The 24,188-nt window shown below is 33.6% G+C and overlaps 4 protein-coding genes across 9 annotated transcripts; 1 reads left to right on the forward strand and 3 right to left on the reverse strand.

The window, feature by feature from the left end:
- Window positions 1–126: 126 nt before the first annotated feature.
- On the reverse strand, window positions 127–1,768 carry LOC143349824 (lysophospholipase-like protein 1). Its single transcript, XM_076781390.1, has 5 exons — window positions 1,580–1,768; window positions 1,052–1,128; window positions 847–971; window positions 507–767; window positions 127–434 (listed from the first exon to the last, which is right to left on the reverse strand). The coding sequence occupies exons 1-5, from the start codon at window positions 1,582–1,584 to the stop codon at window positions 213–215; spliced, it is 690 nt and encodes a 229-aa protein (XP_076637505.1). The 5' UTR covers window positions 1,585–1,768; the 3' UTR covers window positions 127–212.
- Window positions 1,769–2,479: 711 nt separating this feature from the next.
- Rpn3 (regulatory particle non-ATPase 3) lies at window positions 2,480–5,983 on the forward strand. Its single transcript, XM_076781407.1, has 3 exons — window positions 2,480–2,559; window positions 2,904–3,732; window positions 3,811–5,983. Exons 2-3 carry the CDS (start codon window positions 2,914–2,916, stop codon window positions 4,480–4,482), a joined length of 1,491 nt encoding a protein of 496 aa, XP_076637522.1. The 5' UTR covers window positions 2,480–2,559; window positions 2,904–2,913; the 3' UTR covers window positions 4,483–5,983.
- On the reverse strand, window positions 5,423–10,039 carry LOC143349840 (growth arrest-specific protein 1). 6 transcript variants are annotated; one of them, XM_076781414.1, is made up of 6 exons: window positions 9,403–10,039; window positions 8,067–8,249; window positions 6,568–6,835; window positions 6,065–6,270; window positions 5,619–5,911; window positions 5,423–5,552 (listed from the first exon to the last, which is right to left on the reverse strand). In XM_076781414.1, the coding sequence occupies exons 3-6, from the start codon at window positions 6,829–6,831 to the stop codon at window positions 5,548–5,550; spliced, it is 768 nt and encodes a 255-aa protein (XP_076637529.1). In that variant the 5' UTR covers window positions 6,832–6,835; window positions 8,067–8,249; window positions 9,403–10,039; the 3' UTR covers window positions 5,423–5,547. The 6 variants fall into 6 exon arrangements, with proteins under 6 accessions (XP_076637529.1, XP_076637527.1, XP_076637528.1 ...); XM_076781412.1 differs by lacking the exon at window positions 5,423–5,552 and having other exon boundaries at window positions 5,584–5,911; window positions 9,547–10,039; XM_076781413.1 differs by lacking the exon at window positions 5,423–5,552 and having other exon boundaries at window positions 5,584–5,911; window positions 8,067–8,173.
- A 1,688-nt stretch (window positions 10,040–11,727) lies between these two features.
- LOC143349859 (uncharacterized) lies at window positions 11,728–23,703 on the reverse strand. Its single transcript, XM_076781446.1, has 14 exons — window positions 23,208–23,703; window positions 21,671–21,805; window positions 21,304–21,502; window positions 21,023–21,180; window positions 20,687–20,919; window positions 20,276–20,602; window positions 20,050–20,186; window positions 17,443–19,952; window positions 16,911–17,255; window positions 16,643–16,830; window positions 16,271–16,552; window positions 15,970–16,174; window positions 15,575–15,845; window positions 11,728–15,353 (listed from the first exon to the last, which is right to left on the reverse strand). The coding sequence occupies exons 1-14, from the start codon at window positions 23,340–23,342 to the stop codon at window positions 14,515–14,517; spliced, it is 5,964 nt and encodes a 1,987-aa protein (XP_076637561.1). The 5' UTR covers window positions 23,343–23,703; the 3' UTR covers window positions 11,728–14,514.
- Between the last annotated feature and the right edge of the window lie 485 nt (window positions 23,704–24,188).

Below are 24,188 nucleotides of genomic sequence, written 5' to 3' on the forward strand. Positions count from 1 at the left end.
TGAGAAGTTTTTATGTGAAATAAACGCAGAACAAATGGTCAAAACGGACTAGGACTGGGCTTACATTTTATACATATATGAAATACATGAGTTTTATACCTATTGATACATAAAAAAATATTAATATGTATTTTAAAATATATAATTTTCTGTTGTAAATGTGTACAAGTATAATTTCACATTGCTTTTTACAAGATAAAATTAGTATAAATTTATGTCTCTGGTAATATCTCTAGCACCCATCTTTTGAAAAATTCTACTTCAGGACTAGTTAATTCATGAACCGCATTATTTAATGGTATAAATTGGCCATTAACTCCGTGTTCTTTTAGATTAGAATAAGTTTCTTCTCCCCAATTTAATGGGACTAATTTATCAGCAGTGCCATGAAATTGTAGAAGTGGTGGTTTTGCTCCTGAATTTACTTTTAAAGCCTGTAATCAGAACCATATTGTAATTAATAAGAAAAAGGGAAAATTAGAAAAGACAATTTGTATCATATCCACCTCATACACTGATGAATGTCTATTGAGAAAGCTAGACATAGCAAAACATCCAGCTAATGGCAGTTTGAACCTATATGCCAGATGAAATGATAATGCACCTCCCATTGAAAAGCCACCAACAACAATTCTATTATATGGAATTCCATTAGAAACCTCTGTATCAATCAGTTGTAATACATTCTGACACATTGAATTTATAGATTCCATCTCTTCAGAAACATTAATGTTTATGCTCTTGCGGTTAAACCACACATTACTAAGCTAAAATAAAAATTATTTTATATCCATTATTATTGATTTTCTTTTTGTAAATAATGTCAGTCATATATTGTTGCATTACTATTCCATTGTTGGGTGTATAAGGTTGTGCAGGTGCAGAAGGATAATTAATCTTTATGTGTGGAAATTTTAATTCTTCTCTGTTCAAAATATCAACCCAATGTTTTACATCATTTCCAGAAGATCCTAGATCCAAAATATGGAATCATTTCCAACTTATTTTTATTGTCTTGCATGAAACAACAAACATGAAAATGATATTTTACCTGAACCATGAAAAAAAAATAGACTAGCAGTAGGAGCCTTAGTAGCATTTACAATAGTTATTTTTGGTATTGTAGCACTGGAAGGGCAAATAACTGTTAAATTAACAAAGAGTAACAAAGATTGAGCAAAGTAGGTTGACTAACTGATTATCCACATAATTTTTCTTTAAATCAAGACTTGGACACTACTGAGTACTCTACTTGTTCTCATTTAGGGTTATTAAGTCGGATTTTTTCACGAATACGTGATGTGCATAAGCATTGTTATAGTGGTTAATTTTGACAAATTAATTTATTTCTTAAATGTATTCTGTATAATTTCTACCAATTAAAACTAACGTTCTACTTAAACAGTTACTTCAATATGTATTCTTTCCTCTTTAGGTTATTCTTTTTATCAATATTGGTTACAAATTATGTAACATTTTATTATTGTATTTGCATATATTGTAATTTATTTTCTTTTCTTGCGATTGATAAAGGCTTTAATTAAGAGAAATATATATGTGTGTATACATATATATATACCTCATTCTACATCATGCTCCTTATTGCGTTTCGAAAAACTATTCGATAATTTTCAAAAACATTACAATAGGATTCATAAGACTGTCTTTCACTCAAACAAAACACTTAACTGATATCATTTTCAATGCTGATGCATAAAAGAAAGTAGACTCGTCTAAATAATATTGATCTGAATAAACGACAGCCATAATTCGAATCGTGTTTTTTTTTATAAAAAAAAGTATGTTAAAAATATCAATATATTGTGAGATATCTCACATTTTTGATAAATCAAACTTTAACTTCAGACAGTGAACTATCTTTAACTATGCAAATTTTGTGGATCATAAGTTTCTGCCTTCAAAAGATCAACAGTGTCGATTAAAAACATATTACTTATCAATTTAATTTATTTATAAAAAGTACTATGATTTTGAGGCATTACGGTGAACTCTCTGTAACTAAGCAAATTTTGTAGATCATAAGTTTCTGTCCTCAAAAGATCAACAGTGTCGATTAAGAACATATTACTCATCAATTTAATTTATTCATAAAAGATGCTCTCATGATTTCGAGGCATACTTTTATTTAGTGGAGTTAGAAATGTGTGAAACATTTCTTATGTTTATGTTAATAAAAAATAAAAATGTGATCTGGCATAGTGTGCAAAAGTGGAATGAGTTCCTAGTGCACCTGTGCCTGGTCTGGTAACATTGATTATGAGTACACGTAGTTACATATCATTGTATATCGATGATAGATTTTATATTTTATAGATAAGCATTTTAATAAAATATTAAAACATTGTTGTTATATTTCTGTAATAAAACAATTCATTTTTATAAAATGAAAAACAGAATACCCTAGTTACTAGGAATATATCAATCTTTTCTGCTAATTGTCTTACTGCGTATACACAACTGTGAATTGGTTGGATGAAAACGTAAAATTGTAGTTACTCAGTGAACATTTTGTTTTGTGAAAAAGAGTTTAAAACACAGGTAAATATTAATTATTGAAATTATTTTCTACTGCTATTATTTTTAAATATTAAGAATTTTATATTGTATATTGTAAAGTATTAAGTTCTTCTTTAGAGTTACGAATACTGAATTGATTATGAGATGTTTATGGATGGACGATGAGATTGGTTATTAAACGAGTGTTCATTTTTACAATATTTACAATCAGTATTCAGTAACTTACAAAATTATTTAATTAAAGATTAAAGAAGAATATCATGGATATATAATTTCTACAAAAATAAAATATATACTACATTCGATATTTCATTTCATTCGTACAATATAGAGTTAAAATTCATATTGAAATTTCATTTCTTTAGAACAAACAGAATGGGTGTGCCTACAGCCAAAAATCCTGAAGCTATGGACGTTGAAATAATTTCTACAGAAACTCAAAATGGCGATGGAGATGTCAGCGATAAAAAAGATACGGAACTTCAAACGATTCACGATATTCGTGAGCATGCACGACAGATAGAAAAAGCTGTTCAAAGCAAAGAACCCCGTTTTATTTTAAGAGCATTACGTACTTTGCCCAACACACGTCGCAGGTTAAATTCCAATGTCCTACGCGGTGTAATCCTAAGCTTTTATCCAAAACCATGCACCGAACGCGATACATTGTTATCATGGTTAGAAGAAACTACAGAACCTGAAGAAACTCAAAAACTTCGCGCTTCTGCCATGAGTCCATTACCAGAAATTGATGCATACATTCACTTGTTAGTTCTCGTGCATTTAATTGATAATGGAAGGCACAACGAAGCTGTTCAATGTTCCGAGGCATTGTTACAAAAGATTATTGCACAGAATAGACGTACAATTGATTTGATCGCGGCAAAATGTTATTTTTATTATTCGAGAGCGTATGAACTAGTTGGAAGATTAGATAAAATTCGTGGATTATTGCATTTGAGATTGAGGACAGCAACTCTGAGGAATGATTTCGAAGGGCAAGCTGTATTGATCAATTGCTTATTGAGAAACTATTTACATTATAATTTGTATGATCAAGCAGACAAGCTTGTACTTAAGTCAACCTTCCCAGAATCTGCTAGTAACAATGAATGTGCCAGATTTTTGTATTATCTAGGACGTATTAAAGCAGCCAGATTAGAATACTCAGCCGCGCATAAGTATTTAGTACAGGTAAATTACAATCATTATATATTTCATTCGTTATTACAGTTATAAAATATTTTTTTACAAACACTGTCTTTTCCGTAGGCTCTCAGAAAAGCTCCGCAAAGCACTGCGGTAGGTTTCCGCCAAACAGTTCAGAAACTAGCCGTAGCGGTAGAACTTCTTCTTGGAGACATCCCTGAACGCCAAATCTTTCGACAAGCAGCTTTGCGTCGTGCTTTAGCTCCATATTTCCAATTAACGCAAGCAGTGCGTTTAGGAAATCTCCAACGGTTTGGAGAAGTTTTAGAAAATTTTGGTCCACAGTTTAGAGCAGACCATACATTCACTTTGATTCTCAGGCTGAGACACAATGTTATTAAAACTGCGATTAGGTCAATCGGACTATCCTATTCCAGGATTTCTCCCGCGGATATTGCGAAGAAACTAGGCTTAGATTCTAGCGTCGATGCAGAATTCATTGTTGCTAAAGCTATTAGAGACGGCGTAATCGAGGCTACCTTAGAACCAGAGAATGGATACATGCGTAGCAAAGAAACAACAGATATTTATTGTACTAAAGAACCGTTGCTCGCGTTCCATCAGAGAATTACTTTTTGCTTAGATTTACATAATCAGAGCGTAAAAGCAATGAGATATCCTCCGAAATCATATGGAAAGGATCTCGAATCAGCGGAGGAACGCAGAGAAAGGGAGCAACAGGATTTGGAACTCGCTAAGGAAATGGCAGAAGAAGACGACGACGGATTTCCTTAGGTTATTCATTTTTTGGATATATTTAATTAATAAAGCAATTCACGAAGAAATGTTAAACTTTCTTGTACTTTATGTTACATACGCGGGACAAATTTAATACCGCAAGTTTTAAAATACATTCAATATGAAAAAATTTTTTAAACGTACTTCTTTTTATAGAAAAAAAAGTAAATCTCAACAATTTCATGTAAATATATTCTTTAAATTATTAATTTTTTTAAATTTATTTTTAAGGTGTTTTGTGTACCAAACATCTAAATGCAATATGAATAAAATACTTAGAGTACAGTTTACGGCTTTTGCCTGTTAGTAAAATTTTAATAATTATAATACACTTTATATAATAGAATCTTATTTAATTTTTCGGTAACTCTATTCAATTAGGATACAAATACTAGGAGTTGTCTTATACACGAAACTGTGATAAATTTTTATATTAACAAAGTTATAGTAACAATCAGTCATCTTCAAAGATCTACTATACAACGCTACTATAAGCCTCGAAACTTCTTATTCTCCCGAACATAATTTTATATCGAAAACAAGACACGACAACACATGCAAAAAAAAACTATTATTTATTACTTTATCCTTTTAAGAAAATACTTTTCTACAAGAAGAATAGAATTTTCGAGGATATAAATCTGAGAAAAATAAAAAAGAAAAACATTTACAATATCTTTTGCTATATCGATATTTACATGATTATACCTTCATAAATAAAATTCATCTATAACTAAATATCTGCAACCAATTATTCAGCTATTTTTACTATAATACAATCAATATGTATACAATATTTTCACTGTACAAGATTCCTTTCTCTGGTTTTTTTTTGTTCATTTTTACAATTTTAATAAAAAAAGAAAAATACGTAACAAATTTAGTATAAGATGCAGCCTTTTAAGTATTTAATAAAGCTGCTAAAGAATTTGTAGAAAGAAAAAGTAATCCATTATTACCAGTATAAAATTGTTCAAATATTGATATTAAAGTGATTGATAAAAATCTTTGGTCATGGAATACTGCTGTCTTTTGGAAAGTTTTGTGTATCTCTTCTGTTTGTCAGTCTGAAAAAGAAGTCGTTTCGTAAAAGTAATTTCATTGAAAATAGTATTGTAATCTGGTACTCTCACCTTGTTTCGCTTTAAATATATGATAAATTGCTAGAGAAATTAATATTAGTCTTCTGTCAACTAATGTTTGAACAGCATCTCCTCTAAGAGTTATGTTCGGCCTCCGAAATTCGTTTCGCCTGTCATCCTTGATGTTGACATCGCGGTAACCATGATGTATTTTCCCAAAACAAAGGAGATTCATGTTTCTGTGAATCCCCTTACAGTCGTAATCTTCAAAACCATCACACTGACACGTGTTCAATTTGGCAGCTTTTTCTTGCCGTGTTAGAATACTTATCGAATTTCTACATCTAAAATGTTACGTTAAATGTAAGCAATCTGTATTCCCACTCTTAAGTAACATATGTGTATATTCGGCTTTATTTCCGTGTTGTTCATTTCACGTTAAAATATTCCGCGAAAAATAATTTATTTCTATTTAAAGAAAAAAGAAAGTTATTTACCGCCTAGTACACTTTCGTCCTTGAAACATACTTTTGCAGTACTTATTATAGTATTTAAGAGCAGTTTGACAAAGGGCATCTGCATTGCATATCCAAGTTGCTATTCTGCACGACACCCTTGTCCTGTTCATTGCCATTGTCACGGATGATCTACAAATTTCTACTCTCTGTTTCGATTGCAAACATAATTTATCCTCGCATTCACACTAAATAACAATAAATTTTTATTATCCTCCGGAAAACTGTAATTTACAGATCTTAAAAATAACGTTGATCGACAAATTTTAAACTATAATTTGTATTCTTCGCGATTACACTTTATCTCCATTTAGTTTTGTATATTGAAATAGGAAATAACAGAGAAAACAATTATTTGGCTCTAGTTTAAAAAATACAAGGCATTACTTAGTCGAGGAATAATATTTACATTGGTATTAGTTTTAAAAGTAACGTATATTTTTGAGTAAAAGCAAACGTGATAAAATGAATAAATTTATATGTACTGTCATAAGTTCTTTGCCCTCGTCGGTGCTGGTGAGAGCAATGAGGGCATGTTGGCAAGTCTCAGAACAATCGTTGCTTTGGAGAGCGGGTGCGCAGCCCGTAAAATAATGTTGCAGAGCAGTGCCACAGCCTGTTCTGTAAGCGCATTTAAGTTTTGCTTCCTCGCACCTCATTATCGAACTTTTAACAGTATTCAACATTATTGTACTAATCAACACCATACCCATTAGGCCTATGGTCGATCGATCCAACCAGCGCGACATCCTTCTAAAACATCACCAAAATAATAATGTTAATGTAAATTTTTGTACATATTAAAATGTTCCAGAATTAAATTATGCCCGCTATCATTAAAATTCCACTGGGAATTTTTATTCTACAGCGAAAGAAACACGATTTAATTTTCTTCTTATATTCTTTTCGTTGCACGTATAATTACTATTTTAACGGATCAATGTGTACAGCCTTGGTCTCTCAATAATTCGTCGAGCATTTCAATCGAGGTTTCATTTTATTAACATGGTCGATCGTTGTATACGTAAATTATAATTTGAGTATTGTGTTGGGCTGCGAAGTGCTTGCGGATTCATGTAACAGATGCGTGGCATGAGGGACATTCCATGATATTCTTAAAATAAATCGGTCTTCTGTCTGTCATTCGAGTTAATAAAAGGATTTTACATTCGTACTTAGGGGGCATACGTGTTCTTAAAAAATTTGTGTCAACGCTATTTTTTAAATCTCAAAGGCATTGTCTGTTTGTATTAAGGCTCGAAACTGTCATATAGATTTATGTTCTTGAAACAGTTATTCAGAACTTTTATTCCGAATTACTGTTTAAAGAACTTAAAAGTCGAACTATAAGTAATAGTTTAAGTTATATGTAGTTCTTGCATCGGCTTCCATGTAAGTTCTATAACCGTCATTTCTTAGGTTCGCGAGTAAAAGAGAAAGAGATTCGAATGTTGAAGCGATCGTATTGCAACGTTATCTTATTTCGCCGTTGAGCTTTACGCTGCGCCAAGTTCAATATTTTTTAATATTTATACAACTTGCGCTGTATTATTAGCCGAAGTCAGTAATACAGTAGATTGGAGTAGAAGGAGAACTAAATAAAATAGAAATGAAGTTTGTGGAAAAATAAATTTATTCCTGTAACATGTTGTTTATCACAAATTTGTACTTTAATATAATCATAGTCTTGAAAACTTCAAGCCATTTCAAAGTTGAAATTCGAACGTTTCATCGTTACTTCCCGTGAATATTAATTTTGATTAGCTGGAATTGCCGTTTGGGCCACTGTCCGTCGTTAGAATTTCTATGAGAACAACACAGCGGCTCACCGTTCGTCCCAGTCTACTCTCTACTCTCTACTTCTTTCTACTGATACCAGTAAAAAAGCAAGGAAGAGAAGGGGAGGGAGGGGGGAACGAGAGCACGTGCGCCAGTGCGCATACGATATAATGAGAGAAAGGAGGGGAGGAGGGGCAGATTCTACCTGAGAGCGCTTCATTGCCAGCGCTAGTGCCGATGCTGTTGCGCATCAGCCCCAAAATGGACCACCAAGACGTCGCAGACGTGGCAACGAGGGACAGATGGCCAGCCCTATAGACCGTCAGTGATCATCAACTTCACTTTTCTCCCGAGTTTAAACCATATTCCGAACAAACACGAGGGACCACTGAAACCAGGGCTTAAAACTATTATAATATAGAGTTAGGTTCTTAAAACAAATACGAAGAACTTTTATTCTGAATAAATGTTATAAAGAACCTAAATTTCGGATCTATATCGGTTTAAGTTGAAGTTCTTGCATCAACTTAAATAGTGTAAATAGTTCCTGTTCTCAATTGTCAGGTCATAAAAAATTATTCTAAATATTGGTCTGTGTTTCAAACTGGCTAATATCGATAAGACCATAATATGTTTATTAATCGATCTTTTCGATCTATGTTCTTTTATGTGTACTACTGTTTCATTTGTTTTAGTCGAATATGTATAATTTTGTAATTGTTTACTTTGAAACCTGCAAGACTAACGAGTTTTGTAGACTAGTATTAACGAAGAAACTAATTATCATTTGGAATTGTTCAGTCGGTATTAATCGGTATTACGACTCAACGTCGTAAAATAAACACCGATTAAAGAATACAAATAGTCAGGGTATAAAGTATCGAGTAATATTCGAATATTAGTACATTGAAGTTAGAATTGGACAATCATGAATAACGAATAAAACTTTTACATTCGATTGTAAATTATTATCTAAAAAAAAAATGTAAATTTCATAATAATTTTATTAAATAATGTAAATTGTTCTTTAATGCAACGGACGCTGTGTGATACACATAATTGACATAAGTAAGAGACAAGAGATACAAATCAACTGATTATACACAATTAAAACTATACCATCAATTCAATTCAATTCATCTCAATAACGCTTTCATTTTCTTTAAGCGTAACAAGTTGTTTTAACAAAATACATACAACATCATAAACATTGAACGTTACTTCGAAACTATTTTTTAATAAATAACACGGAACAACATATACGTATACACTTTGAAAGAAATTATTTGTACTCGATCGATAGATCACAATATTAATACTTTTCTTTTGATATTTGTTTTAGAAGGAAATTGAAAATTTAACGCGCTGTATTTATGTACATTATCAGTATTACACATTTTATTCCTGTTCATTAAATAGAACGTACATTGTCAACACGTATTCGCCTAAACAACTACTGAAATGTCGCATTTATAAACTTTTCCGCGATTCATAAATAATATCGTTCGTTATACTTATAGCAAGAGAAATCTAGTACGAACCTTACGAACAATCACATTGTTCTAAACAGCCGAAAGATGTGAAGCTTAAGGATTCCAGGTGCAAGATTAACACCGATGAAAACTGCGATTTCGTGTCAGGAATTATAACACACTGCAAGAGAAGAGAAGAAAAGAAAAACTTACTCGTGAGCGCACGGTCACCGAGACACTAGATTGAGTTGTGACGGCCTGCCCCGCTGCGTCGAGAAACTGCGCGCGCCGTTCTTCTCCCCCTACTACCAGCCACTGGCCCGGGACCGAGAGGGCTACTGACAGACTTAAGCAGAACCTGGAAATTGTTATAACGTAAGTACAGATTCTTGAAATAATTATAAAGGCCTTGTACTCAACGTAACTGTTACGGATTACCTAAATTTCATAATAGTTATAGATGTTTACATGCAAGAACATTAATTTAAACTTAAACTTAAAGTATAATTTGTTTTTATCACGAACACGTTTCATTGCCATTACTAGTTCTATCCTCCACCCACAGGGGTCCAAGGTGCCCCAACCTGCTTGGCTGATTGAGACACCAGCCTGGTTCCAACACTATCTCCTTCTCCCCCGTCCTCACCCGTACCCTTCTAAGAGCGACGTCGAACAGTCCCGCATTTAGATGCGTTCCGTTCTTTCTTACGTTTCTCCTTCTTCCCGTGCCGGCCTTCCATTGGGCTCCCTTTCAGGGCCCTTACTATGTATGTACTTCTATTCCCTACCACGAGCATTCAGCTGGCTCCTGCGACTCTCAACTCAATTTCGCTCCTTCGAACACGAAGCGGCGGATAGCGCACAAGAGATTAGCTGCTTGAGTACAAATTGAACCAGTTAATCGATTCTGCGGGGCGAGCGAGAATACCGAAGGAAATGAAATAATTGCCGAGACGAGTTTTCATTTTATCTAAGGTGAATATACCTATTACCGTCACATTTTGTCTAAATCAAAATAGTACAATTCAGAAACAAAGTTTGTCATCTGCAATTTTTATCGCTGAAAAAAAAGGTTAGAAACACTGTCAGGCGCATGTTTTGTAACTTTCGTTTAAGCGTATACCATTTTTACCGTCAAACATACGAAAGGAAGATTCGGAGGAGGTATTTGTTTTTGAATTAACGAGTCGACGAGAGCGCGTGCCTTGGTTTGCTTAGGATATGCTATTTAGTAGAATCTAGGACCTAAATAAATGCTTTCGGCTTCGTTTGCTTGGGACTAATGTCCTATTGAAGACCCTACAAGTTTTGCTGAGAGAGGATAGATGGCCCTTAATGGTTATCAATCTGTTTACTGATTTCTTTTACACTTTATAAATACAGTAAAATCATATTTTGCGCTGAACAAATAAGTAGATAGCGATTCGCGTTTGTAAGGTTTATGAGGATCAAAATTTCAGATCGTACGAAGCTATTAAAATTAATTTCCTGCTATACAGGAAATGAGATGGGAGATTTAGATCTGCAAATTGTGATGAAGCACGAAGTACTATGTAGTTGGAATAAAGGATATATAGATTGTCAGATACGAGACAGAGATATACGAGCGATTAGTCACGTTTATACGAATACTTGGTAATGAAGTATGAGATGAAAAATTGTTCTTGACATTCTTACAATTGACGGAAATTTGATTTTCCTTACCACTGTTAATACGTGGTTTCGATTGAGAGATCCACAATCGTTAATTGTACATATTACAAAAGTTTTACAAACACCTAACTCGTACCAATACCTCAACTTCGTGAGTTGTGCACGAACGGTTAACATGGTTGTTTTTGCTCTTCCTCACTCTGTATTTCTCTTCCTCTTTCGCTGTCAGTTTCTCTCGATGGTCTTTTTGATCTTTTCGTAGCAATTGTTCCAAGCGAGAACCCGGTTGAGGCAATAACGACCGCAGGCCCAACCTATCCTGTACCTTCTGACGTCTTAATAAAGCAATCGTCCGATTTCTTGAAACCCTCCTCCTTTCGCTCCAAGCAACGCTCCCATAGCTTTTCGAGAGATGCCTTTTCTCGTTATTGATCTTCGTTCAACATTATGATTCTCACGGCATTCTTAAATTTCTATAGGAACGCTATTTTGAATAAAAATGACAAAAATTTTGTTAATAATATCAAAGCAATACTTAGAAATACAATTAAAATATAGAACTAAAAAATTATATTGCATTAATTTTGAATATCAGAAAGTAGAAAATAATTTTTTATCTTCCTTTTTTCCACTGTTTTATTGGATCTGAAACAATATTTAACGATTAAATTCTAAATTAAATTATCTATGCAATGAATACATAAATATAATATAAAAATAATTATTTGTCTTGGAGTTTCGGGCAATTATAGTTCGATTAAAGACGAATTCGTATACACTTTTAACAGATTTATAAAAAAAAAATTTATACGGCTCGTGCTATAAGATCGCGAAAGAAAATTTGTCGAACACAAATGAAATGAATGTGCGATTCTTTATTCTATACATAATTTACAATAATTTTGTTTATCTTTTTGTAAAAGAATATTTTATTTAGACCTTCATTTACCTATTCGTATAGTTATTTCATCGTAAGCTTACGAGAAATTTACACATTGCTTCAATGAAAACAAAAACATTAATGAAAGTATTAACATTAGAAAGAAGCTATTATAATAATGTTCTAGAGCAACATATTTTCAATACAGTTCTTCGAATGTTTCTCGATATTTTTCCCAATTATATATTTCTCTCATTCATACAATAAAACGATACAGACTAAACGCGTGGTGTACGAGAACCGAGTACAGATTAACAGGATCATTGAATTTTTAATTGTATATACACTTTACACTTATAAAAATACTTGAATATAAATGTTCAGCATAATTTTTACAAGGATCGAAATGAAAATAAGATATTAATCAACTTAGTAATTTTTATTGTAATCGTTACAAACGTTAAATGCGAATTGCCGTTTTCAATTTCTTACGCACTAATACGCCGGAAAGGAAGCGAATGCCCCAAATAAATAATAAACGAAACGAAAGAAGTTGAACGAAACTCGTAAGAAATGACTGTAAATAACTAGACGAATGAAAAGAGGAAATAATATTCTAATTTCAGTTTCCTTTTTAATGGACAGTATCGATGGTATTAGGATAATGGAAAATTCGAACGAAATTAGTACTGTTAAAAAAAAAATATGTCATTTACTAAGCTAAGATATACATGTACTCTAAGGCTGATAAAGTACAACGGAACGATATCTGAGAAAGAAACTGAGACAATAGAGACAAAAACTTTATGCAACCAATAAAGAAACATGCCAATAAATATATATATATAAAAAAAATTGAATATATTTATTATCGAAATTTTATTTTTGTTAGTATATATAATTATTGGAAACATTTTATTGGAAAATAGGACCGATAATCAGTTTCTTCTTAAACATTCTCAACGTCCGATGATAAAAAAGTAATAGAAGCTGGCCTTTCCTTTCTGTCACACAATGAATCATGCTTTCACCATACACGCATACAAACATGTTCTTACTTTATTATAGTATAACGTAGCTGTACACGAAATTACTTACATGACTACTATATACACTAAGTTTGTTTCTGTTCCTTTACCCTCCAATTTTGAAATTTCTTGCGGTAAATTCAATCGAATCGATATTAATATAATACCGAAATAATAATTATATTATTAATAATAATAATAGTAGTAGTAATAGAGCATCAACATAGATATGTATAACAGTGTAACAAATACAGTACATTATATACTTGAAACGAACGTTTAATACTAGATACAAAAGGATCTGCTTATATAATTTAGTAGAATTTCAAAAATTTTGTAATATTATAGCGTTAATTATTTATCTAACATTACGATAATTCTGCAATATTGCTATCTTTGTACTATTTTCGCTTGGAAACATTTATAGAAAAAATTTTGAAAATTAGATATCGATACCGATCGATTTACCTCAAAAATAATTTGAGGTCGAATCGGATCTGCACTTGCGAAGTCGAAATCTGTAAAAACTTAAATAAATTTCCTAAGGCAAGGGATGGCGGATTGAATCTCGCATGATTAACTACATGGTGCACGCAAATCATTTTTTTTTTATTCATAATTTGTCCCAGTTACCAAGGTCAAGTTAATTTTTTAAAATGGATACGCATAATTTTCTTTACTTATTTAATTAGCACAAGTCATTTGCAATCGAAATGATATCTTGTTAAAAATTGCTAATCCTTCTGCATTTGTAAAGTTTTGCCTTAAAGGAAAGTGGTCTTATATCCGCAGAAAGCAATCTACCCAAACACGTTGGAAGAGTTTTGCCATCCCTGACCCAGGGGCTTAGGGGATGTTCTTCTATTACATCACACTGATTTTGGTCGGTTTTACTCTACTTCAAGCCCCCATCCAATCCCTTTATGTCCATTGGATGAATGTTTAGTCCATTCCCATCTCATCCTACATTAAATTCATTGATATCTCTATAGAATTCTACAATATCGCTATTACACGTGTCACTGATAATCCCTCTTTCTAGCTATTTTGACATAATGAAAGAAGAACGATCCCCTACCAGAAAATTTGCGAAAGCTAATTTTACCACTTAATTCAACATATTTACAAGTTCTTGCAACATTGGCATGAATTTTCGTAAATTTCAAGGTACATATCACGTAATAGTTGATCTCTGTGTGTGTGTTTTTTTATACAGAATAAAGCAATACAAATCCCGATTACCTTCGATACGTTTTAAGAATACGTGGACATATTGTGAGTAACCTTACTTGCATCGAAAGTATATGTAACTTTTGTAAATATATACATAAATAGTTTTTAAGATTTTTACGATTCATGTTCACCACTCGGACGATTCCAAAGAGTTCAAAGTTTTTAGCATCCCAACTGATTTGAAATTTGAATAGTTGACGTTTAAAAACTTCGGGTATCTTGTATTTCACATTATGTGAAATGTTCTTTGAATGTTAGTATTTAAAATTTGATTTTCAGCATAAGTTTCTCCCGATTTTCTTATCTCCACGTATTCTTGATAACTGAAACATCTAACACCTTCCTCACCTTATATTTGTTTCAAGTTAATTAATCACAATTTGGCACTCACTTCCTTGCATCGTCACTGTCCTCCTCCGAACTATACGCGAACGCAGAATAAACGTATTCCTGATTTGTATTTTCATTTTCGTCATCTAACACATTTTGTTGAATCAGTATTTGATTTCCTTCAGTCATCATCAAAACTGCACCTTCCAAATCATCCAACTGCATGCTTTCTTCTTTATCTTCTTCATTTTCACTATCTTCGCCGCTCTCCTCGATCTCTTCATTTTCACTATCTTCGCTCTCCTCGTTATCTTCATTTTCCTCCATCTCATTACTCTCATTATTATCTTCGATTTCTTCGTTTACCTCGTTGCTCTCATTTTCCTCATTTTCATCGTTTTCTTCGTTTTCTTCGTTTTCCTCATTTTCCTCATTTTCCTCATTCTCTTCATTCTCTTCATTCTCTTCATTCTCCTCATTCTCCTCATTCTCTTCATTCTCTTCATTCTCTTCATTCTCCTCATTCTCTTCATTCTCTTCATTCTCTTCAATTTCATCGTTATCCTTATTTTCTTCGATAGAATTTTCGTCATATTCGTGTTTTGTGTCTTCAAAGTCTTCGTCGCTTTGATTCATAAATGTTTCGGACTCAAAAGTCAAAGATTCATTAGCAGACATGCTTTTTCCATAGAAATTCACTGACTTTGGAGAAGACTGATTTCGAATTTCTGATGAATTACACAATTCTATTCTTTTTTCTGCTGGAGTTACTATTGTGTCGAGCTTGTGTCCTCCCGACTGTTCCTCGGATATGTTTTCTTGAAGGATGGGCATTATGGGACTGAGGATCGGAGGCCCGTCGTCATCTGACAGATCCGCGTCATTTTTCCCTGTTTCTGAAACAAATGTTGAATATTTCTTTTGCCCTAATTTGTTAGATTAGCAGAACGGCTTGAATCATGTCAATCACGGTCACACGGGGGAAAAATACTATCCATACTCAAAATATCAGTAAATATATATATATATATACTACATTTCAATATAAAACAATTTTTTTTTTTTTAAAGAAATAACAAAAATTATCATCACATCTCTTTATTTTTCATTTCGTTACCTGTGTCTTTGGTTTCTTGAAGATGTTCTATAGCGAAACACTGTATGTCCTTTTCTTCCATTTCTAAATTATCTAATTCTTCAGAATCTTCGCTTTCTGAATTGTAAGTAATTTCTCCAGTGGCTCTGGATTCACCTTCGGAATCGTTTTCCTCTTCGCCTTCAGTACTACTGCCACTGTCCGATTCTTCCGTGTCTACTTCTTCAGCTTCAGATTCAAAATCTCCCTCCTCTACTTCTTCAATTATCGCATCATCTGCTATTAGGCTTCCCTTTTTATCAAAATTAAGTTTTAAATATTGGTTACATATAAAGAGAAACAAATCAATTATAAAAACATAATTACTTGCGGAACCTTTTCAAGTCCTGGTGCAATCAAGAGTCTACTGTACTTACTTCCGGTTTTTGCTCGTTCTTCAAATGCTCCTCTTCCTCTTCTTCTTCTTCATCCTCTTCTTCTTCTGTCTTGCCAGAACAGGTATTAGGATGATCAGTCTCGTCGGTGATATTTTTGTGGCACTTTGTACACGAAGTTTCATTACTCGCATGTCCAATGTGGATACTTGTATGGAGTAATAACTTACTGCGTGCATTATGATACCTGTCATAGAAGTAAAATCAAATTTTCAATTTCATTGAGTGTATCACAAATAATCTTGAAAAATACGAAGTAAATTAATAAAACAGATCGTAGTACCTGCCACACGTTTTACACGTAAAATTGTTCCCCTCGCATGATAGAATTGCTTCGTGCGTGGCTTTCAAATGCTCTGCTAAATCATCATAATCTTTGCAAAGTTTCAGACACACTCCGCAAGTAACCGCGGCTTCTGCTCGATGAAAGCGAATTAAGTGTTGCCACAAATGTTTCTTTGCTGGCCACTGTTTTCCACACACTTCGCAGGCACATTCCGTATTCGTTGATTCATCATAAACTTTTCTAGAGTCCTTCCTTGAACACTTTATCGAGGGTTTCACCCTGAAATTACGCGTAAACGATTGTAATACTAAAAAGTTGATATTTGTGGACAGACACTCTGTATACACTATCACGTTATAAAATATTTACCTCTGAGAAAGCGGCATGAGATTTGGAAGTGGTCTCTGACCTGACAATTGAAGATTTATATCTTCGAAAAGATTAAAGTCAGGAATATTCAAATTCGACGTAGGTTCTTCCTTTTTAATTTGATTATTATTTTTCAAAATTTCTTCCCGATTATCTAAAATATCATTTCGAAGAGGCAAAAGTTCTACCTGAATAAAATTTTTTTTTAATTAGTACATAATCGTATTTAATTCCTATTTAATAATTAATCCAAGAAAGTAATGTTTACTTCTTTTCGCAAAATATTTCTTCTGCAAGTCGCCACATGGCTCCAATACAGCGTTTTCGTACAGAATTGTCTCTTACAATTCTTGCAAACGAAACTCATTTTTCCTCGCATCCTTCTCTGTTCTTCTTGCTTTAATCTCTTAAACATTCTTTCTGGATCAGTATTGTGCATATTACGATAGTGTTTCGAAAGGGCGTCACTGTTTATAAACATTTCCGGACACATTTCACAATCAAAGGTATCCGTTAAAGATCTTCTTCGTTTTGAATCACTAGAATCCTCGTCGCAAAGATCTACATCGTACTCTAGATCATCTGGCTCCTCTTTGACAATAATGTCAGGAGACTACAAAGCAAATAATAATCAACTTATTTATTTATTTAAATATGGAATGGACTTTATATTAAAGTAAAGAAATCCGAAATATATCAAATAGTTTGAATTTTATGTTAATTTAAAGATGCGACTCTAACGGAGTATGAACAATGAAAGTTCTACCGCATTTAACATTTTTATTTTAAAATCAACTTACTTCCATTTCAAAATCTTCGTTTTTCGATCCAATGTCCAATCTATATTCAAATGCAGCAAGCTGATCTTTTGGAACATTATGTACCATTTCATAATGATCCCTAATAGCGGAATCTTCCGTAAAAACAGCTAAACACTGCTTACAAGTCCGAAATACTTTCCCGTGACATTTTTTAGTATGATCAAAAGCTTTCCATTTTGAAGCATACTGTTTCCCACAGACCTGACAGGTGTTTGGTCTTGAAAGAACACTAGAATGTACTTCTTCCACGTGACTTTTAAGTTCTTTAGGATCCTTCATTGGGATTAAACATACTCCGCAAGAAACGCCAATTTCATTACGGTGAAGCGACAACACGTGCATTTTTAATTTCAGTTTATTCTCAACCGTGTCGCCACAAAAGTCACAGACATTCGGGTTCGTATGATACCTATGATCTTTCCTATGGGCTTCTAAATCTTCCTTTGTTCTGAACAACTTTCTACAAACTCCAAAATTGCAAGTTAAATCTGGGTGATCCATATGTTTCACTCTATTGTGTGTCATAATGCCTAATTTTGAGGTGATGGTTTCATTGCAGAGATGACAAGTATATGTACTATGGTGATTCTCAATGTGCTTTTGTAAACTGGCACGATCCTTAAATATTCTTTCGCAGGCTCTGCATCTCGTCAGCAATGCTCCGGGATCTTTTCTATAATTCTGACATCCTTTCATATGTCTACGCAAAAGGTACCGTTTATGAAATCCCTTATTACATTTTTCACAATAATGTAAACTGACTTCCTCGGTTTTAAATTGTCTATTATTTTTCCCGTCTTTTCTAGAATCAGGTTCGTATCTATGAATTTTTGAAATATGAGCAGCCAAGTGATCCTTCGATGCGCTAGTTTTCAAGCAGTAAGGACACGTCACGTCCTCGTGACCTTTATGAACCCTATTTACGTGTTTCCATAAGTGCGACGTTCTTCCGTAGCATTTATTGCAGAGATCGCAAGGGAAAAGCCCATGAACGATTCGTCTATGATTACATAACTTTTCTAAACTAGTGAATTTCAAATCTGCACAGAGTTCGCAATTTAATTCCGTCTCCCTGATTCGTCCATCTGCTTTATGATCGTTATTCTCCATTCCATTGTTGCAAGCCTCCTCGAAACCGTGAATTTTTCTATGTCTGGACATCTTAGATTTATTCGAGTACGGCCTTCCGCATATATCGCAACTAAAATCGCCGTTCGTCAACGGCCAATGTTTCGATTTTACGTGAGTACTTAATTGTAACACGTTCGGAAACACTTTTAGACACACGCCACATATCAACGGAACCGTGTCCGAATGAACACCCATAACGTGTTTCCAGTAATCCACTCTGCTGCCCCAAAGTTTACCACAAATTTCGCAAGTATTCGGAGACGAGCCTTGAATCGCGTGATGCTGAATGTGATCATTTCTAAGCGACTTTGTCGCGAAGATTTTACCACAATCTTCACGATCGCATTTTATAGCCGGCTCGTTACAGTGGGAAGAACTGACGTGTAACCAACGTTCCCATTTACTGGGATGCGAGCTACCACAAAGTTCACAGACAAAGAAAAGATGATATTGAGCTCTGTTTCCACCGCCATTTAAATTGGATGGATTTAAAGAGTCCCCTGTTGACATTAGCTGTTCAGACCTGTGTGCATTTCTTTGATGCCGTATTAAATGATCCTCGTTGGGAAATGATTTATAACAAATGTAACAATCTACTTTGTCCCCATCTTCTTCGTAATCAAGTATATGTTCATTACCATTTATATTTTCCCCGTAGTAATTACTATTCAACTGGACGAAGGTTGCAGGGTCGTAATTTGGATCTACATTATGTATAGACACATGTGCGATTAACTTCTTTCTAGAATCGTGCTGTCTACCACAAATCGTACAGCTATACCTTCTTTGCTCGGAAAGTAATAATTTTGAACCACCATGATACATGTTTACGTGATTCAGAAGTTGTGTATTGTCTGCACAGATCTTCAAACAAACACCGCACGCAAACGCTGCAAATTCTTTATGAGTGGCTCGAATGTGAAGCCAAAGAGACGCGCGGTCATTAAAGTCACGGGTACAGATTTCGCAAACGAATACTGTTTCAATTTCAATGAGGTTCTCTTGCCCACTCTCGCGATCCTCTTCCTCATTTTCAGCATTTACCTCTGGGGATAATGGAAACTCGGAAGAAGTTTTGCCCTCGAAATCAAGATCCATAGATTCGTTCCAATTCCGAGAAACGATCTTTTTTAAACACTTATCGCTTTCTATGATAGGGCACGGATCAACACCGTGTAAAGTTTGAATGTGTCTGCTTAAGGAAGACTTGAGCGCAAAATCTTTTTTACAGAGAATACAGACAAATGGCTTATCTGTATTGTGAATCGCTTCATGCTCTTTCAAATCATCAACTGACGTGAAAAGTTGAGGACAGCTTTCACAGTACCATTTTTTGTCGTTTCTCATGTCTGTATTTTCTGTCGAACGAAAAAGAAAATAATTCTATTTCCTCCCAAATATCCAAATGTAACGATAATATATGATTAGGAACGCGCGATTTAATGTTCAACTTACCTGTTTTTGGTAGCTTTTTTGGTTTGCAATTCGTTGTGAACTTGTCTTCAAAATCACGTTTAAGGCTGTCTCCTTTCGTTAATGCTTGTTTCAAGATTGTCAATTGAGGATTTTTAGCTAGCTTCGCTTCTACGCTTCTGAAAAAAAAAATGAAAATATACAATTTACCTGCGAATCCATTACCAATCTTTGGCCTGCTCCGTCTGACAAGGGTTAATAACCGTACCTATAATCTTTGCTATCGTCGTCGCTACCAATACTCGACGCTTCGGAACTATCCACGATTTTATTATCCCTACTATCATTTTTCCCCAAATGATCTAATCTCCGTTCTTCAACGCAGATCCTGCCATGAAGATTCAATTCCATAGGATCCGTGCAAATCTTTCCGCAAGCATTGCACTGACATCTATTTTCCGGACGATAGGAATTGTTTACTGGAACCTCCGTGGGCGCTGGAAGACCAGCATGACGTGATTTTATATGTTCTTCCAAATTTATACGGGTTGAGTAGATCCGGGAACAATAACCGCATGTCACTGCCGGGTGGCCTCTAATACAAAGATCATTATATCATGCGTAAATGGAAAAATACAAAATGCACTTATGATTAGTACTTTGTAGTTAAGAAACAAACCTATGAGTCGTTGAAACATGGCCCCAACGATGTTTTGCGGTTGAATAAGATTTGTGACAAAGATCACACTGATAGGGTCTCTTATAGGAAGTATGATCGTCTGTAAGAACTTTTTCACCGATCACATCACCAGCCCCAACGTGAATGCGCGCATGCAGAGATAAATGGCCCTTTGAACTGAATGCTTTGTTACACAAAGAACAAACGTAAACTTCATGTTGTTGAGATACATGCTGTAATAATGGATCGTAAATTATGTTTCTACAAATCATTTAAAACACTTCAATATTGCAATTCAAGGACGATGCTTTTTCTGTTTATATTTAAATAACATACCTCCGGCAAGCTATTAGAAAGTTCTTGATGTCGCGATTCTGATTCTGCGGGTTCTTCCGTAACTATCGAAGTCATTTCCAAAAAGTCACTCGGATTTGTTTCCATATCCATTTCATACTCTTCTGAACGGCGATCCTCAGAATCATCTACTAGCGTTGCTTAAAAGATAAACGGAAGAAACACGATTAAATAATTTTTTCTTTATTTTTTAATGTTTGTATGCAATGTGTTTATAAACAAATAAGAAAAAAATGTTCCCAGGAATTAAAATATGAAGGTACCTTCATCCGTGCCACTGTTGTCAACAATGTCTTCTGTCTCATGGTCAACCTCCTCATCGAAATTTAATCTAGGTGGTGTGCCTAAGGCAGCATTTGGATTGACAATAGGAGCCTCTGGAATCAACATTGGTATACTTTCCTTTCTCTTTGACAGCTGTAAATCATTGCCACATGTTAGGGTGGTCGCAACACCTCCAACCTAAAACAAAATGTGGAATTATCAGTGCTCCATTTTTCATATATGTAAAAAAAAACAATCATTTTCTTAACTAAAATTTAAGTAAATACTAATTTTTAATGATATTACATTTTTGAGGGAAACAAAAAATAGAAGAACTCTCTCAAAATTATTTGGATGTAATTTTACCAATTCTGAGGGTGGTAAACATCTTTCCAAGAGGGCCACTGCATTGACACATGCTGTTCTAAAATCATAGAAATTTTCCAAATTGTACATGCACCGGTAACAGAGGCATTTTGGTAGACGATCATCTTCTGCAATCTGTAATTAAATATTTGGATATTAATGTAGTATCTCTTTGGAAAGTTATTTAAAAGTAAAATTAATATGTAAGTTTGGTAGATTACATAGGAAAAACCTAGATATACATAAAAACACATCAAAATATTATTTTATACAATTGACATTAATAATAAAAGTATTGCCATAAAAATTGTTTAAATACTTATTATGTATTTGATAATGATGTAATTGATTCAAGTAACAATTATATAACTATACACAAAAACAGAATTCTTATATATTTAAAAAAGAAATATTATATTTTAAAGGTATTTGATTTATTTTTAAAAATATTATTGTACATTCTTATTATACATTAGTTAACTCAAAATCATTTGTTACATAATAGGTTAATTTTTATAAAATAAAACTTTTACATTAATTTTTATATAAAGCATTGTGTGGGAAAACACATACAACACTCTTGCTCAAAATTAATAAGGGAAGAACATATTGAAAGAAAATATATATAAATACATATATAGAAGGAAATAATGTGAAACTTCAAGTTCATTGAAAATTTATACAAAATAACAGAAAATAATTACATGTATTAATAATAAATATATATCATTCAAAATTAATAACAGAATTTTAACTTGTTAAATGATAAGGCATAAAGAACATTAACAAATTAAAGAAAATTTATATATATAATAGGTTCTAAAATATAAGTTAGTGAAATTATGATACAAACAAGCATAGTTTAATTTAATAGAAAATAATAAAAAATGTTGAAAACAAAATAGAAATTACTTTATTTTTGTAATAAGATATTGGTTTTGATGATTTTAATTGTTTAAAAGTACAAATTGTTATGACATGATAAATTCCAAACATGTACAACTAAAAAGAAGAATTATATTACAATTATATAATAACAATAACATATTATGTATAATAATATTATACTAAAGTATATGTTAAAAAATAAAACAAAACGAAATTGTTGTGCAACTTTTAAAAAATTAGTACGTTTACTAATTTTTCAACTCTTTCAAAAAAATAAAAAAAAAAAGATTAACGTCAATATTAAACAGTGTATTTAATAATAATCGCCAAGAAAAGGCAACTATATACGTGCAGAAAATATACAGAAAATCCTACGGAATCAAACATTTCTAATTGACTTTAACGCGGAAGGAGATAGAAACAAAAATGTGCAAGCTCGAGACAACCAAGGAATACACGTTATAAAACACGACGAAAAATCATTATTCGTAGAAAAACGTTTTCGTTGGACGTGTGAACTAAATGCCAACAAACGGGAACGTTGTACGTCGAAAAGAGAGACATTATTTTCTAAACAACAACTTGACACGGAGCGCGAGCAAGTTCGATAAAGAAGTAACGTGTAATCTCGTACACGATGAAAACGAACCTGAAACGGCAGACAAGCTTGAATTTTGTCAACGAGCTGTCTATTCTTGCCCTCTTGACCGAAGATGTCCATCTTGACGGCGTCGTAGGATGCGCAAAGTCTGCAGAGCTCCTGATAGCGTTCCCTGGGCTCCATCGTCGGCGTGGCCACGAAGAGGATTAGGATACTGGCCCGAGGAATTTGGATAATCCGAATTTCCTCGTGGCAGTGTAGAAAAAGGCTCCTCTGGCCCGGACTCGGCCTTCTTCTTCTTCTTCCTCGGATCACATCCTTCGGAGCGGGGATCCGCGGCTCGCTGCGACACCGCGCGGCTTCCGTTTACGGGTTACTTCCTGGCGATTTTCACGACAGTTAAGGCCCCGGGCGCCGCCATCTTGTACACAGACACTTGTTTCGTCGGTCCTGTCGAGTACGACCTCCTCCATGTCGCTAGGTATCTTATGCTAAGACAGAGATATCCAGTGATTTTTCGATACTTTAGAAACCACGAATTGTATTTTGGCCTTGTACAAGGCCCGTTCATATTGAATTCATTTTTGCAGCATCATTGAGCATTTTCAATAAACGTAACGCTCGTTCGAGAAATACTCTGATTGGTTCGCATTTATCTAGCTATTGATATTCTTCAATTGGCGCAGCCCGCCCTTTGATTATTAAAGTTTTATTATTAATTGTTATTTATAGTTCTTTGCTTTAGAAATGATAAATAATTGTAAATCATGACTAAGATTACAAATAGTTAAAATCGTTCATCGCTACACCTAATGACAAAGAATGAAAAACCAAATACTTGTAGTTACATAATAAAGAAATAGTCATTTTCATCAAATATTTGTAATCGTTTCATAATTATAGACAAAATCAATTTATTTTTCTCTTCAAATCGTATATACACAGAAAAGTGTAAACGGCCAATCACTGTCGAATAAATGGACAATTACATTTTTTTAATGTAAATTGTTGACTTGTTAATATAAATTT

The sequence above is a fragment of the Colletes latitarsis genome, chromosome 14, assembly GCF_051014445.1.
Source record: "Colletes latitarsis isolate SP2378_abdomen chromosome 14, iyColLati1, whole genome shotgun sequence".
NCBI classification, from domain to species: domain Eukaryota; kingdom Metazoa; phylum Arthropoda; class Insecta; order Hymenoptera; family Colletidae; genus Colletes; species Colletes latitarsis.